At 38.8% G+C, this 16,829-nt stretch overlaps 2 protein-coding genes across 3 annotated transcripts in view; both read left to right on the plus strand.

Annotated features, from left to right (window-relative positions):
- SGO2 (shugoshin 2) overlaps nt 1-3,419 on the plus strand; it is a 17,631-nt gene extending 14,212 nt beyond the window's left edge. Inside the window, exons 11-12 of the mRNA XM_082314046.1 lie at nt 1,117-1,264; nt 2,930-3,419. Of these exons, the coding sequence (XP_082170172.1) occupies nt 1,117-1,264; nt 2,930-3,035 (254 nt within the window). The 3' untranslated portion in view covers nt 3,036-3,419. The remainder of the gene's footprint in view (nt 1-1,116; nt 1,265-2,929) is intronic.
- A 929-nt stretch (nt 3,420-4,348) lies between these two features.
- LOC309591543 (aldehyde oxidase-like) overlaps nt 4,349-16,829 on the plus strand; it is a 50,497-nt gene continuing 38,016 nt past the window's right edge. For both annotated transcript variants that reach the window (XM_082314044.1, XM_082314045.1), the window contains exons 1-8: nt 4,349-4,413; nt 6,325-6,438; nt 8,876-8,933; nt 12,113-12,209; nt 13,992-14,100; nt 14,654-14,780; nt 15,681-15,742; nt 16,352-16,432. In XM_082314044.1, the coding sequence (XP_082170170.1) occupies nt 8,906-8,933; nt 12,113-12,209; nt 13,992-14,100; nt 14,654-14,780; nt 15,681-15,742; nt 16,352-16,432 (504 nt within the window). In that variant the 5' untranslated portion in view covers nt 4,349-4,413; nt 6,325-6,438; nt 8,876-8,905. The remainder of the gene's footprint in view (nt 4,414-6,324; nt 6,439-8,875; nt 8,934-12,112; nt 12,210-13,991; nt 14,101-14,653; nt 14,781-15,680; nt 15,743-16,351; nt 16,433-16,829) is intronic.

The raw sequence follows: 16,829 nt of genomic DNA on the forward strand, positions 1-16,829 counted from the left end.
ACAGGTATGTAAATATACAGTGATATAATTTGTTAGTCTCAAGGTAGGCACAACAAAAAATTCATCATTTATCCCATATGTGTATGAATTTCCTCTATGAGATCAATAGCATCCATTTGCTGCTACAGGGGATTTAAGGTAAAGCGTTGAAAGTTGAGAAGTGAAGATAAGAGAGTTTTAAATGTAGTTCCTTTGAAAAACTACATTCCAAATGTTCTCATCTGGATGCAGTAAATCTAAAACTTGACCTGTATCCGTGAGGAATGTACACTCTTGGAAGAACTTTTAAGAAATACAGATTAAGACTATTTATTTCATCTTGGATTGCTGTCTGCATTAAATCTTAGTGCTTTTCAGAAAGACTATGATCTATAAATGGTTTCAAATTTTTTGAAATGTGGGCTAAATAATAGTTTCAATATTTCTCCCAAGTTATCACAATATTTGTCTCTAAATTAAATATTGATAGTTTAGTCTGGCATTTTGAATTGGTCTTAAAGGATTACGGAAAGCTGACAAAAATAGTACTTCTACGAAGGCTGGTTACTTTTTTTTATGGAGTATTCCTCTTAGACATGTTCAGTGGTTCAAAATACGAGGCATTGTAAATAGTTTGGTAGTATACAGTTTTGAAGATAAGGAGGCTGACCTTGCTGGGCTGATTTTATGCACATATGCTCAAAAAGCAGGCATAAAGTTGGAAAATGCAGTCCTAGAGAACTCTTGTACAGGCTGAATCTTCAGATGATACATCTATGCACTCTCCCCGCATTCAAGGCCATGAGCTGTGGCAGTTTTGCATTTTTTTTAACTGTAATAACTCTTGGGGAGTCTTAAGCAGCTAGCTGCAAATTACAGTACTTCTGGGGCTTTCTTAAAATGTCCCAAGAGCCGTGGCAGACCTCAGACAGCTCCCAATTTGGGTAGGTTGAAAGCTGCTGTAGTGGCATTTTCTTTGATTATCTATCCCATTTTTTGCTGAGCATCTTTAGAGTAGGAGCACTAACCAAAGTACCTGAATTAAGAAATACTAATTAATAAAGATTATGAATTGAAAGTTTACTTAATGATTCAGAAAACATTTACAATGAAGCATATAAACTATTGTATTCACAGGGAGAAAGGCTTTGCAAGATCTGACAAATACTAGTATACGCTCTCACACTTCCTCACCTAAATCCCCCACAACTTTAGAAGAAAACTCCGCAGCACTAACTAGACGAGGAAGAGCCGCCATTTGCTACAAAGAACCCAGTCTAAACAGGTAGATATAAATAAATTAGGGCTTTTGTTTGGTTTGGGTTTTTTTAGAGTACATAAATATCCCCAGTAAAGATTTGCTATTAAAACTCCCAAATAAACAGTTGAACTGTTTCACAAATCTCTCTTTTGCAAAGATACTTCAATGTTGATATAAAACATTTCCTGTTAGTGTGGCAGGATTTCTAAGTGCCAAAGTAAGACACCAACAGTATTCAAGTCTCAAAATGTAAATATAGCATGTAATATAACATTTTATACTAGTAGTGAATAAGGGTGAATTTTTAATGTTTATCATGATATAGACCCCTTTGGAGGTCGATAAATGTAAACTTATACCATAATAATGTCCTGGTAATATTGTCAAGTGGCAACATAACTTCTGCACTAATATTATGTAATTCAGTCATTTTGCTTTAACTAGCTGTATCTAATATAAGAAATCATTTGAGATTAAGATATATTAATTTGATAATTAGTTATTTACCTCTCAGTGTTCTTAGCAAATTTAGTGGCATAGGGTTTCCGAGATTGTTAAAAGACATAAATTGTGTAATAACTATTAAAATTTAAAAGAGGATTTTAAAGCCAAACTTCCATTAAGAAAACTAATGTATTTGCACTTACGTGAATAGATCTAAATCCCAATGGACCTTTAAGTTGATTACTTCTGAAAATATTCTGAGAGTTTTTTGCCATAAAGTTCATTGGGGGTTTTTGTTTGTTTGTTTGTTTTAAAGTATAATATTAATTTAAGGAAAAATTATGCTGTGTTGTATGTGTATTAGTAGAATGCATATTCACGAGGTAAAGACAGTATCAAGATTTCTCTGTAATAATGTTGAGAGTAAAAGGATCATAGCAACTTACTTTATGACAAAGGTGTAAAAGGAGTATGTTTTCCTTTTCTGGCAAAACTGTGGAAGGAGAAGAAAATAAATCCACAGACTGAAAAAATTAGCTTAATGTTCTCATACACCCTCAAAATATTTTTGTTTACCTCTGTAAGTAAGCAAACAATTAATTGAAGCAATGAGACTGAGGACAAATAGGAGCTAACAGTAATGTAGGAAATGTCTTTTCACTTTACCACTGGCTTTTCAGAAATATTTATGCCAGATAGCTTGTAAAAGAAATGCAAAGGGATTAGGGTTACATTTTTCTTTTACTAATTGGATTGGATGCTAAAATGCTGTAATATTATGATATTGACAGATTCTTCTCTTTAAGCCCACAGTGATAAGGTTCTGTATTTCTGGAGAGAGACAGTAACCAATAACAGAAAACAATGTGGATGTCACTCAAGATTTTAGATTACTGTCTCCTATTTATATTTAATTTTCAAGTATACTGTCCTGAATGGATGCTGTTAAGCTCTTGGTTTAAGTAATTTTTTAGTTTTGTCTTACAGCAATGTTATGATTACTCACATATTAATATGATACAGGCCACATAAAAAGACTACTATTTTTAGCATTGTTTTGGAAAACAGTAGTTATCTATGCCTTGCTATTTCAGACATATTTATTTTCCATAAGTTTAATTTCTTTAGTGTATCAAGCTTTCATTGAGAGTATTTACCGTTTGGAATTGTTATTATAATTACATCATTATTATAGTTACATAGGTGATATTCATACATGATGCCTTTTATTTCTTTTGTTTACAGCAAATTAAGGCGTGGTGATCAGTTTACAGATACACAATTTCTGGATTCCTCAGTCTATAAAGTAAAAAATAAAAGAAGTTTTAAAAGTAAATCAAAATTTATTTGAAGAAGACAAGAGAATTTACAAACAGTACTTCTAAAATGGGTACAATTTTTAAAATATGTATATGTTTAGCAGTATAGAGTGTTTATTGTTTCATTAGTAAAGGTCTTCCAAAGTGGAATTTCCTGGAAAGGAGCCCCTATATAAGGGACACAGAATACTTTACTGAGGAAGGCAAGTATAGGTTAGGCTCCACTCTTGTGTTTTTGCATTTTTGGTGAGTAATTTATAATCTGTTCAAAGGGTTTGCAGCACTTCTTAATTTGTAAGAAAAGTGTACGTTTTAATGAGAATTAAAAATAAATAACCTTTGGGAATTTTAATGTGAGTTGTTCATATTTACCATGAGTAGAACCATTTCTCAGTGCTGGTTGGAACAGACACAAGCATCCCAAATCTTAATAAATCTACTGAAATCGATGGAGATAGTCCCTTTTTTTTTGATAGTTGACTTTTGGATTTGACAGAATCATACTGAAATTTGAATGAGGAAGTTTCATTTCGAGGAATAGTAGAGAGAAGTCTAGTGTCCAGAGTATGTGCCAGAGGCAGCCAGAAAGAAAATAGCACTGCAATAGAAATTTAATAGTAAATAGGATCCAGACAAAGCAACACCTTGAGTTTCCAATTGAGAGACTGCTAGTGTCATGACTAATACAGCTGCATCATACCATTCAGCTATCAGGTTTTTGTACTGCTGCCCCTCTGGGTTCTCATTAATCCCTTCTGCATTCCATAATGCGCTGTCAGCTGACAGGTTTTTGGCATTATCTGAATCATAGATGCTGCCAGCTGCAGGCTATAGCTCACAGTCCACACAACTTTCACAGGTTACATTGGATAAGGTTCAGGTTCATTTTGCAACCAAGATAGCCATAGCTCATTTTTAATGAGATACAAATAAGTTAACTTATTTTGGTTATAGAAGGTGGTTCCTCACACAGTATGCAGTTACACTGAGGAATACAAGAGTAGATGTTACTAGTTTATGTGGGCTTAAAAAATGATCGGACAAATTAATGGAAGAAAAATCTATGAGGAATTACCAGAAACACCATTTCTGGCACAAGATGTCCTTGAATTGCAAATTGTTGAAGGCTGGAAGAGTGTTCTGGAGAAGCCTTACTATGCATTTGACCAATTTTTATACTTTTTCCAAGGGCATTCACTGTTGAAACCTTGAGAGACCAGTTCTTTGGTTAGCTAGACCTTTGGTTGGATACTGTTTTTAAAAGGTGTAATGGATACTCTTAAATTTGTAATATATTCTTAAAAATACCAAACCAAACTGCGCTCTTTGTACTTCATTGTAGCTTCCATTGTAACCTGGGAAGGTGATGGAGAAAATAGTCCTGGAAACTGTTTCCATACATGTTAAAAGGTGACTGGGAGTAGTCGGCATTGATTTACAAAGGGGAAATCATGCTTTATTAACCTGGTAGCCTTCTATAATGAGACATCTAGCTTGGTGGGTGAGGGGAGAGCAGTAAATGTTGTTTATCTCAACTTTAGTAAGGCTTTTGACATTATCTCTGATAACATCCCACAGACAAGCTGACAGAGTGTGTGTTAGTTAAGTGCACAGTGAGGTGGGTTGAAAAGTGGCTGAACGGCCAGTCCCAGAGGGTTGTGGTCAGCAGCATACAGTCCAGTTGGAGGCAAAACACCAGATCTCCCTCAGGTTTCATACTGGCACCAGTACTGTTTATCATCTTCATTAATGACCTGTATGATGGGACAGTGCAGCCTAGACAGATTTGCAGTTGATATGAAACTGGGAGGAGTGGCTGAAATACCGGGTCGTTATGCTGCCATTCAGAGGGACCTGGACAGGCTGGAGAAATGGGCCAAGAGGAATCTCATGAAGCTCAACAAGGGGAACCTATGTCCTTCTCCTGTGAGTTGCCAGAATTTCAGCTGCATATTTTGAGAGAAAAATGAGTCATACATGTACTCCTGGATATAGCTTTCAGATGTGTCCATTATACATCTAAGTCTTGAACTACAACCATAAACAGTAAGAGGCACAAAACCATTATTTACAAGTATTTAAGTAATACCACAACTATTTTCTGTTGTGTTTTTTTAATGACAGCCTGTAGCCCCAAGGCAGCTTCCACAAGATCCTGTAGAACATTCCATGTATGAATTTGGAGTTAAATATGCCACTAGTGAGGTAGTTTACATAGGGGACCTTTATCCCCTAAACAGAGATCTTGTCTACCTGTGGTCACCACTTCCAGAGACCATGCAAAGATTGTGAATGTGCAGCAATGAGGAAAGATGTTTTTATATAGAACCTCACGGGGAAAAAAAAGTATTCCATCACTATGAAAATTCTTCCAATAGGAAACTTGCCTTATCACCCAGGCGATGTGATCTGTATTGCAAAACAAAGCTGTTAAAATTTTTATCTGAGAAGTTTCAGCAAACAGACTTTTTCTTTCTGAAACATGCTGTGTGTGTCACTACATCAGCAAGACCGTTATGAAGAGGTGCAGAAACGGTTGGGAAGATAGATTCTCTTCTGAGTTAAAGTTTTTTAAAAAAGAATTACGCATAGAATATTTTTATACATTGTTTCTTGTATTTTTTACCAAGTTTGTAATTAATTGGGGGTTTTTTAATTGAAATGTTCTTGCTAGCTTCGCTGTTTATCAGCGTCACCAACTGTGTCATTAGAAATCCAAAAGAAGTATCTGTTACAACTTGGGTTCCCTGTGCTGGCACTGCAGCAGCAAAACACGGTGGTTTTTTTTAAGTGGTTGTTTCTCTCTATTGCCCGTGGTTTGAAAGCTAGAAACAGAAGCACATGCTTCATTTTCTCAGAAAAAATAATCTTTTTGGCCACAGTCTTAATTATTTTTTTCAGTGAAGGTCCCGTTGTTCCACACAGTCAGCTAGACCGCTACGGTGTTCCAAATAAAAGCATGTAATTTTCAATAAAAGTATAAGGCCTAGGGCTTCATGCCTTAGTTTCTTCTATTCCTTCTAGTATAGATATCTTTCAAAGTAACAAAGGATAAAGAAAATTACCTGAAGATGCGTAGAAGTTATTTTAAGTAACTCTGAAATAACATTATTGTTGCTACTGCCCTTCTTTCCTTGTTTGCTCCATCCTTACTGTTTTTGTTGCTCAAATTGATGTTCTATACACAGAGAAAATTTACTTTCTTATATTCTAGGATGCAGTTCTCTTAATTGTTCTGCGAAACGGTTGCTTACTTTAGGTACTGCATAAATAATGTTACATTGCCTGTTGAATCTTCACTAAATGTGCTTCTTTTACCAGATCAGTTGATATCTTAGGAGCTCTTGCCAGGAAAACGATGTAAAAACAGCTCGTGATGTTCCAGATAAAAATTAATCTGTAGCTGTCACAGGGATTAAGATTATTTTGCTGAGGGTAAGGAAATTCGAACTTCTTTTTACAGCTTCCAAGTTGCTTTTTCTCATGATTATTCAATCTATTTTTTTTTTTACATTTAATATTTTTGTTTACCACTAATAAAGACTGATTGTTTTAAAATGTGTAGGGAAATTAATTCTATATATCTAGATTAAACAGGAAAATATTTATGATTCTGTGAACTCTTGCTTGCACAAGTAGCCCTTACAAATGCTTGCAATACCTGGAAGTTAGTGCCGAGTGTTTTGTGAGTGCAAATTTATGCAAAATTCCCATTGTGCTCATGATTACTACCTTGCTGGATTTTACCAGAATTTAAAATTACCTTTGGAGATTTTATTGTTAGAAAGTAACAACAGTTCGCGTTGCTCATGTTGCCATTTTGCTCTGGAGGAACGTATATGTCCCTTGAGAAGGTGTGAGCTATGTCTTAGTGTTCGAATGTACCTTAAAAGGATCCCGTAAGTGAGCTGCGTGCGTAGCTCCGGCTGCCCCGCACGACCGGCCCCTCGCTTCGCGGGGCACCGCAGCTCAGCTTCCGGCGGCGGGCGCGGCGCGGCGCTGGGCAGCGCCGGGCGGGGGTGCCGCTGCCCGCTCCCCCGCCCGCCGGCTCCCACCCGCGGCGCGGCCCCGCCCCCGCGTGTTAAAGGCTCTCCCGCTGCGGCTGCGGGAGTTGCCCGGGATTTCCCGGCCCCGCTGGTTCCGGGGCTGGGGTGCGATGTCTCTGCAAGGGGCGGCGGGGGCTGAGGAGCTGATTTTCTACGTGAATGGGAGGAAGGTAAGTGTTGCCCGGAAAGAGTGTGGAGAAGGGGTGCTGCTGTTCCAGAAGTAACCCCGAAGGGTGTGGGCACAGATTTGGTTTCCTCAGACTTTACTCAGACTTTCCTCAGACTATACTCATGGGAGTATAACCTAATCCTTACACAAGCCTCCGGAAGCATTCCTTCCTATCTCCTCCTTGCTGGGTAAGAAGCGAATCAGCCTCCAAGTATTGCTTTAGCTAGCGAACGCTCTGCATACAGCAAGTGGTGTTAGAAGGGGAGAGGCAGCAGAAGAGGACAAACGTGATTACAACATCCCGTTTTAGCTAGCTCTGCTGTGTTTGGGGGGAAAAACACGTCACAGTGAAATGGACTTTCAGCTGGGTATCAAATTTGGCTGGTGAGCAAACTAGTTTTTCATTTGTACGTGCCTGGCTTCTCATCTTTGATGGTATCAGAGAAGAGGCATCAGATTTTCAGAGGCACAACAGAAAGTCAGCAAGACTCGGGTGCCAAAATATGGACTATTGGCCAACATAAAGATAATATTGCAAAAACAAAATTAAACTGGTTGTTGATTCAATGCAACTGGAAGGAACTATCTGATTCTAAGCAACAGAATAAGAAATACTGTAATTGATCAAGAATGTAGGCATTTCTATTGCTCTCTGTTGTTAGTCTATTATGGCAAGTGAAAGTTTATATAAATAAAGCTAGAAGAAAAGTGGTTCCAGCTGATACCTTACAGGCTTCCTCTGGTGTTCATTCCAGTAGGTTAAAGTGCCAGGGAGACTCTAAAATCTGCAAATCGTTAATTCTTCATGCTATGCTGCCTCTCTTGTAGCAAAGTTCTGCTCCATTTTTATTTCTAGTGTGGCTGAAGGTAAATTCCCTCAGTATGACCTTTCACTGAGCAGCGGTTATTTTTAGTAGTTGCAAGGTGCCCTGGCACTTCTTTCCTGGAAACGTATCTGTCTGAGAAGGAATTTCTAGAAGGAGCCCAAATTCTCCTGTGGTCTTTGGTGATTAGCCTAGTTCTATGAGAGGGAACCTGTTGTGGTTTAACCCCAGCTGGCAACTAAGCACGGCACAGCTGCTCACTTATCCCGCCCCCTGTCGGGTGGGGGAGAGAATCTGAAAAAAAAGTAAAACCCGTGAAAACCCGTGGGTTGAGATAAAGACAGTTTAACAGGACAGCAGAGGAAGAGAAAATAATTAATAATAATGATAAAAGAATATACAAAACAAGTGATGCACAATGCAATTGCTCACCACCCGCTGACCGATCCCCAGCCCGTCCCCAAGCAGCGATCGCTGCCCCCTCGCCAACTCCCCCGGTTTATATACTGAGCATGACGCCATACGGTACGGCATAGCCCCTTGGCCAGTCTGGGTCAGCTGTCCTGGCCGTGCCCCCTCCCAGCTTCTTGTGCACCGGGCAGAGCGTGGGAAGCTGAACTAGAACATCAGTGTCTTATCACATTATTCTCATCCTAAATCCAAAACACAGCGCTACACCAGCTACTAGGAAGAAAATTAACTCTATTCTGGCCAAAACCAGGACAGAACCAGAGAAGGATTCTCTTCTGGCTTTGTGGGAATCTAGTCTTTGCCCTGAATTTTGAAAAGCCTTGGTTTCTTCGCTTAACCTTGTTTTTAATTTCTTACTGCAGATAATAGAGAAAAATGCTGATCCTGAACAAATGCTGTTGTCTTACCTGCGAAAGAGACGTATCCTTTTCTTGTCTGTTCCCTTAAGTCACTCATTTGAAAGCCTTACTCCAGCAAAATTCTTATAAGTGATAATTATATTTACCAGGTTAAAGGAAATTGTGACTCTCTTAAGATAAAACAACCATATTAAATGATGTGTCTTTCTTAAGCCAAATACTCTTCAGTGAGCTGCTGTATTTTTAGCCTAGTTTTCTAAACAAAGTAAGTTATGCCATCAGGCGTGAGGTGTATGTGTGTATCTGTGTTCCTCCCCTCTCCCCCCAGAAAGAAACCTAAGAACCTTTTGGCCAGTATACATGAAGCTTGACAGAACAGGAGTCTCCAAGTTTTCTAAGTGTCTCTCTTCTAGGAGAGGGGAGATCTTGTGATGAGACCCTGAGTCTGCTGGAATTTTGAGGTAATCTATTTTTTCTTATGATAAGAACTACAGATTTCTAAACTCAAAACCCAGGCTTAATAGTAAGTAAATATGAAGCAGTATGTTTTTAAAACAAAAACAAAACCAAAAATTAGATAGACAAGACAGAACATAAGTTGGGAGAGCTAGAGCTCTCACCCTGCCAGTTTTGTCCTTGCAGACAAGGTCCTTTCCTTCTGTCTTTGTTTCAGTCCACAGCTCAGTGGCTTTCTGGGTTGCTACAAATTGTGCAGCACTTGCTCTGATCTTTTCTTCTCTTTCTCTTCACCATTTCAGAGGCCTGACCATGTGCCTGCTCTCAACTGTTCTTAGGAGTTTTCCAAAATCTGCTGCACCACAAGCTTATTCCCAGTGTTCATGAAGCTGTTGCATAATATTCTGAACATGTGTGTATGGACTCACAGCGGGGGGCAGGGAGCAAATGTGCGGAAGAGCAGAATCTCTTTTTGCAGCTTCCTAGACTGTCTCATGAAACATACCCCCACAGGACAAGTGATGTACCGGATACTATAGAATTCACACAGGAGTTTTTATCTTTGTCTCAAAAGAAAAACTTAAGTCAAAACATGTTTGTTACTGGTCAGTCATAAGGAGAAGTCTGGAGCAGAATAGGTTGCTGTAGTTATGGTGCTTATGAAATTATTCTTCAGTAATTTGAACAACTTCAGACTCCATTGAACTATAAAAGGTAGAATCATAGAATTGTTTAGGATGGAAAAGACCTTTAAGATCATTGAGTCCAACCATTAACCTAACACTACCAAGTCCACCACTAAACCATGTCCCTCAGCACCACATCTACCCATCTTTTAAATACCTCCAGGGATGGGGACTCAACCACTTCCCTGGGCAGCCTCTTCCAGTGCTTGACAACCCCTTTGGTGAAGAAATTTTTCCTGATATCCAATCTAAACCTCCTCTGGTGCAGCTAGAGGCCATTTCCTCTTCCCCTATCATTTGTTCCTTGGAAGAAGAGACCAACACGCACCAAGTAGCTCAGTACCACCCCTATCACAAGAGTTGTACTTCATTGGTTAAAGTGCATTAGTGAGTGAGATAATGTAATTCTGCGCTAACTTGCTCTGACACCTTGAAAAGTCATTTAACATTTCTGTATCATTTTACCCCACTTATAAAATGCGGATAAGATTAACTCTTTTCAGGAGCTAGTTGGTGTTACCGTACAGTTTAAATGTCAACTTGTAGTATTCCTGCCCTCTGTTGCTTAGGTCTGTATGACGGTGTGCCATTCCCTGAGATGCCCCTGCCCAGCTGTGTCTGAGACCACTTTGTTAGCCAGACAGAGGCACTGATCCTTTTCACAGGAAGCTTCCACATATAGTTGAGTTAACATAGCTAGGAGGACAGCTAACTTGGTAAAGAGACAAAAATTAACGTCAGGGAACAAAAATATAGGACAGGAATATCTTATGCTGGTGTTGCCAGACTCTCTATAATGTGAAATGATTGCCTGAGTGAGTGTGAGGAACTTTAGCATCTTCCAGTAATGTGTTTTATAATTGCAAGGTACAGTATAATACCTCTCTAAGCATCCTGTCATCTTTTTGTTGAGGCTAAATGCCATAGGAATCGACACATTAGACCCCTGTTAATAACTGGAAGGCCCATCGTAAAGTAAAAAGTAAAGAGATGTGCAAGAAGGGAAGAGACTGTATCTTAAAATGTATTTGCCTTATCTGACAGGTTAGGATGTCTGTGAAAGGGCTCAGTAAAGCACTTAACATACATTGGAAAAAGTGGTAGAGCTTAATTAGATAAGACCTTAAAGCAATATGTGCATCTCAAAGCTTTACTGCAAGTGAAGAGTGCTAACCCTCAGATTGACAAACGTTTTTTTCTTTTGACGATGTGGTGTGAAAAGAAGGCGGCCTGTTTCCCCTCCATCATTCCTGGCTCCTGGTAGACCATTCTCTTCATGCACCTTGTGGTAGCCGTGGAGTTGCTCAGACCTCTCTGTGTATTAATTCCTCTCACTAGCCCAGAAGAAAACTAACTCAGGAAAAAGAGGGGCTTTCAGCTGGATTAGGGACTCAGTTGCTAGTTAGTCAGCTCTTCATTAGTCAACTCATGGAAGAGACTGGTAAGAAAAAGACTTGGTGCAAGAGGTTTTGAGTTTTGGAGCAGGTAATGTTGGGAAGAGGAAGGACAGAAGAGGAGGAAGTGGGGAGTAAGGCATCTTCCTTTTGGTGGCTGTAGAACATTGCATTATCTGTTTGTCGACTCGCAGCTTCAGGTTGGCCACTGTTCCAGATTCATAGAAATGAGCAATTCTCTCATAAGTGTGATCTTTCAGATGAGATGCGAGGTTAATCTCCTGACTATAAATGGGCCTTCTGCAAAAAACTGGGATATTGGTTTTAGTGTTCCACTGGAACTTCAGATATATAGCTATTTTGCCCATTACATGATTTTTCCTTTCATATTTTGCCTTGGAAAATGACTTTTCAATTCCTCTTTCTGTCCCAACTTACTCCTCTTCCAAAAGAAGTCAGAGTCAAGTTTTCTGTTTTCTTGGGAATGGGATTTTAGTCATGTCGTTCCTTAGCTTCAATCTTATTTTCACTGAAAATTTTAATCCAACATAGAAAGGAGTCTGATACATATGCTATCATACCAAACCAATTCTATGTTCCTTAGTAGTTCAGGAAAAAACGTGTCCTCAAGCTTTTGAACAGAATAAAGACCAAAATGAAACCTGATTAATTTTTTTTTTTTTCCCTAATGACAGTATTTTCAGTCCGTCTTACAGGAACTAAGTATGGCTGTGGAGGAGGTGGCTGTGGTGCCTGCACGGTGATGATATCAACTTATGAGCCAGCTTCAAAGAAGATACGGTATCCTTAACAGAAAATTTTGACAACCACACAGAATTTTATGACTGTAGATACCATTTCCAGATATGAAACTGTAAAAACAAAGTTGTAAAATCTGTACTTAATAGTAAAAGAATCCAAAGGAAGGGTCACTTTAATCCAAAAGAGAATGCTGTAAAAAATACTGTTCATTCAGCTATGTTGTAAATTTGCTGAAATATCATGCTCAAATGCTTAATTTGCTTATATATGCTGACAGCTCCTGCAAGGAGTTTTCTCTTTAGGAGGCATATATTTAACACCATTTGTATTGACCACTGGAATGTGGCTCCGGCCTGCAGCTCTGTCATATGACTGATGGGAAGATAGGGCAAGCAGAAGTTTGAGTCTTACCAGCCCTTTAATACCGAACTCCCTCCCTACACCCCACCCACAAAAAGAAGGACTTTGAAACTCAAAACCAGAGTTTCATTAAGCTAAAAACTGGAATGAATTACTTTTACATTGAAAAAACCCCAGTCAAATTGTTAAATGGTAACATGTCATTGTCAATTTAATATTTTTTAAGTGGGGAAAAAGTAAAAATGTTCCAGTTGTTCCTTTTGACAATTGCATTACATTGGAATGCAATACAAATGAAAATCTTTAACGTCATTATAAGAGTTGAAATTAAAACAGTCAGAATGACACTTGAAAAGGAACATTTCAACTTGTATTGGGTCTGGCTGAGATGGAGTTAATTTTCCCCATAGCAGCCTTCATAGTGCTGTGTTTTGCATTGGTAGCTAGAAGGGTGTTAATAACATGTCAGTGTTTTGGCTACTGACCAGCAGTGCTTGCACAGCCTCAAGGCTGTCTCTCCAACATTTGCCCCCTCACCAGTAGGCTGGAGGTGGGCAAGATCTTGGGAGAGGACATAGCCAGGACAGCTGACCCAAACTGACCAAAAGGATATTCCATACCATATGATGTCCGCTCAGCAATAAAAACCAAGAGAAAAGAGGAGAGGGTTGTTATTTACGATGTTGGAGCAACCACTATGCGTTCTGAAGCTCTGCTTCCTGGGAAGTGGCTGGACATCGCCTGCTGATGGCAAGCAGAGAATAAAACGTTTGTTTTCCTTTTGCTTCCCTATGTGGTCTTTCCTTTTGCTGTTATTAACCTGCCTTTATCTTGACCCGTGAGTTTTGGGTTTTTTTCTTGTCTCATTTCCCCTTCCCCCGCCCCCTGTGCTCAGGAGGGGAGTGATAGAGCAGCTTGGTGACACCTGATGTCCAGCCAAGGTCAACCCACCACACAACTGTAGTAAAACAAAACATTTTATTGCTAATGATGAAAAGCTCTGAAGAATTTTCATTTTGGTGTGTTGTTCCTATTTATAATATTTATTTTACATCAGAATTCCTTTGGGTCAGAAATATGATCACAAATTTTCAGCAGTAATTCTTTACTTCCTGCAAATGACTACACCAACCCTCCCTTCCCCATCTTCTTCCTCCAAAACACCCTTGATAGGTTGCTTGTGGGCAAGAGAGACAAGAGGGCAATTAGAAAAGGCTGAAGTTTAAGGAAGATATAAATTCTACAGAACTGTCCTCATACATACAGTTTTTATACTGGGGACAAGAGACACAGGTAGTAAGTGATCCCTTCTATAAAGCTTATTCACTTCTCATTCCAAATGATGATAATGGCTGCTTTGTAAGTATAAACTATGTCTTGATTAACTGCAAAATAATATTTTTGCATCTTTATTATCATAAAATAATATTAATTTTCTTTATTCTCCTTCATGTTCCAAAGACATTATTCAGCAAATGCATGTTTGCTTCCCATTTGTTCCTTGTATGGTGTGGCAGTCACTACAGTGGAAGGTGTTGGAAGTACAAAAACCAGAGTTCATCCAGTTCAGGTGAGAGTACAGTATCACTGTGCAAGAGGATTACTGATTTCTTCCTTTGTGTGGGCTGGCTTGGGTGGCAGTGCTTTTAGGGCATGGGAATTTCACATGATGATTATTCTCCCTGCTAAGTGATAACAGAAGACAACACAAGTTTCTGATGGTTGGTTGATCAAGGCTGATGAGATATGGCTCATGATGGATCTTGCTTTAATATTGACAGCCTGATCAAATAGTTGGTATGTAAGAATTGTTGGAGTCCATTGGGCTTGTGCTCTGTTTGGACTAACGGTGCATCTTGGAGAATGCCCCTTTAGCTGATGTTTTAGTATGAATACAAAAAAGACAAAAGTCCAGTGAAGGTTAATTAACTTCCTTAGTAAGGTGTACCTGGACATCACAACCAAAATAATTATTCTTATTTGAGAGTGCTTAAACTGTTTTACTTAAAAAGCCTGATTTACTATGAAGACAACATTTAGTATGGTGTCTCCCATTTAAGAGAGAGTTCATTAGAATGGTGATGTACACTGGAAGGAGTGCTATTTGTGGTGTTTCGTTTCAGGAAAGGCTTGCCAAGTGCCATGGCTCCCAGTGTGGTTTCTGCACCCCTGGAATGGTAATGTCCCTATACACTTTGCTAAGAAACCACCCAGAACCAACTTCAGAGCAGATGATTGCAGCTCTGGCTGGTAAATATTGCCACTTTTTAATTTGTAGGTATGTCCTTGAGCTGTTTTCTTCAGGTAACTTTGTGCATGTGAGTGCATGTCTGTGTGAGTACGCATGCATGTATGTATGTATGTACTCTATACAAGTTGTGCATCCCAGCAGAGTTACTACTGGATACAGACCTTGTATTCCCTGTCATTCTTTTCTCCTGGAAAATGAAGCATGGAGCTGTGGATTGTTTCAGGGACAGGTGTTCAAAACATTGCCATATGTGTCTTTAGAAGTGCTTTAAATCAGATGTGCAAAAATGATGTCATATTGGAGAAGTAGCTGCATCTGAAGGTCTCTGAGATCCCATTACATCTGGAGTTGAGAATGTCATAAGCCTCACAGGAGAGCCCCTTTGTGGTAGGAATAAAACAATTGAATAAGGTAGAGAGATGCAGACCATCTTCACTAAGGGCAAGTGTGAGTGAGCATTTATTGGAGGTAAAATAGCCTTCTGTCATCTGTTGTGCCCTAGAGTCACAGTGGAGCCAAAGGCATTGCCTGTTAATATGAGGTGAATTTAGATGGAGGTGTAATGATAACCTCCTTCACTATTAGAAATAAGTCAGGGGGAAGGAGAAAAACATTTTGAGTGGGTGAAGAATATTGTACAATCTCTTATTCTCCTGCATACCAAGCTGTAGTCAGCATTCCCTCTAGTGCAGCTGTCGAGTATTTCATAATCCCCTTGAAACAATAGCCTTTTTCCTCAGGAACTGCAGGGTCCTAAGTCTTGTGGACACTGATCTTTTTTGACTTTTGGAGAGCTAACACTTTGGAGAGCATAACACTCCACTTTAAAGTGGAGAGCTTCACTTTAAAGCCACATGCTTTAGAACAAAGCTTTTTCTTACTGATTTCCTTTTTTTCAGGGAACTTGTGCCGCTGTACTGGATATAGGCCGATCCTAGATGCCTGTAAAACCTTCTGTAAGGTAAGAAGTAGTGATGATAGGAATACTAGACTGTGCCCATTAGTGTATATATGTATACAAACCATCAGATTTTCATTAAGATCATCTCTTTCCTCTGTTAAGAGGTGTAGGTCTGAGTAAGGTCTATAGTGGCCTAACCCATTACAAAAATTAACACAAATGAACTTGGTGTCTAGCCTGGATTATGAAGAGTAATCTGAAGTAACTCCATGTGTTTTACTGTGGGTCAGTACTGGCATAAAAAAAAGCAGAATTTGGATCAATTTTCTTAGTAATTTATCACATAATGCAACATGTCAGAGACCTACAGTGAAAGAAATGGAAGAGTGAACAGTGGGTAAAAGAAATAATGCAGACCATCTCTGTGTTCTCACAAGGTCAACTGAATTTCACATAGTATGAATTATTTTGTATTGACTTCAACATCCAATGATTTTAAGCTATTTTTGAATATCACTTCTTTAACACATAATCCTTCCAATTTAGCTTATTATTAAACTTCATCTAGAACTTTATTGAAATACAAAGAGACACTCTTATTGGCTTAAGCAGGCTTTAACTCATTGCCATTCTGGGCAATATTTCACTAATGGAATATTCCTACTTTAGGAATCCATTTGTTGTCAAAGGAAAGCAAATGGAAAGTGTTGCTTGGATCAGGAAGATGATTTGTTTGACAAGGAAGAGAAGGTAGGGTTTTAAGTATTTTACCTGTCCTATTTAGATATAAAACTTACAGAAAGAATATTGCATGGCTTTTTTCTTGTAATTAAAGTAAATGCAGTATACTTTGCCATTTTTATCCTCCACCCTATTCACCTTACATAATATTATTTGTAAAATAAAATATTTTATTATTCCTTGCAAGAATTTTGGACATATTAAAGATTCTTTGTGTATAATTGTATGAGGAGGCAATGATGTGGCAGATAGTTGGTATAAGGTAGTTTGGATCTCCAGAGCTGAGATTTGAGCATTTCTTCAAGTTCAGGAATATTAATAGTCTCAGCTCTACTCATACAGTGATCATCACACCGTGCAAGAAAACAGGGCATATGTGGAACTGTCTTAAATCAATGATCAGTGA

Source organism: Platalea leucorodia (genome assembly GCF_965183815.1).
Source record: "Platalea leucorodia genome assembly, chromosome: 5".
In the NCBI taxonomy this organism is placed as follows: Eukaryota; Metazoa; Chordata; class Aves; order Pelecaniformes; family Threskiornithidae; genus Platalea; species Platalea leucorodia.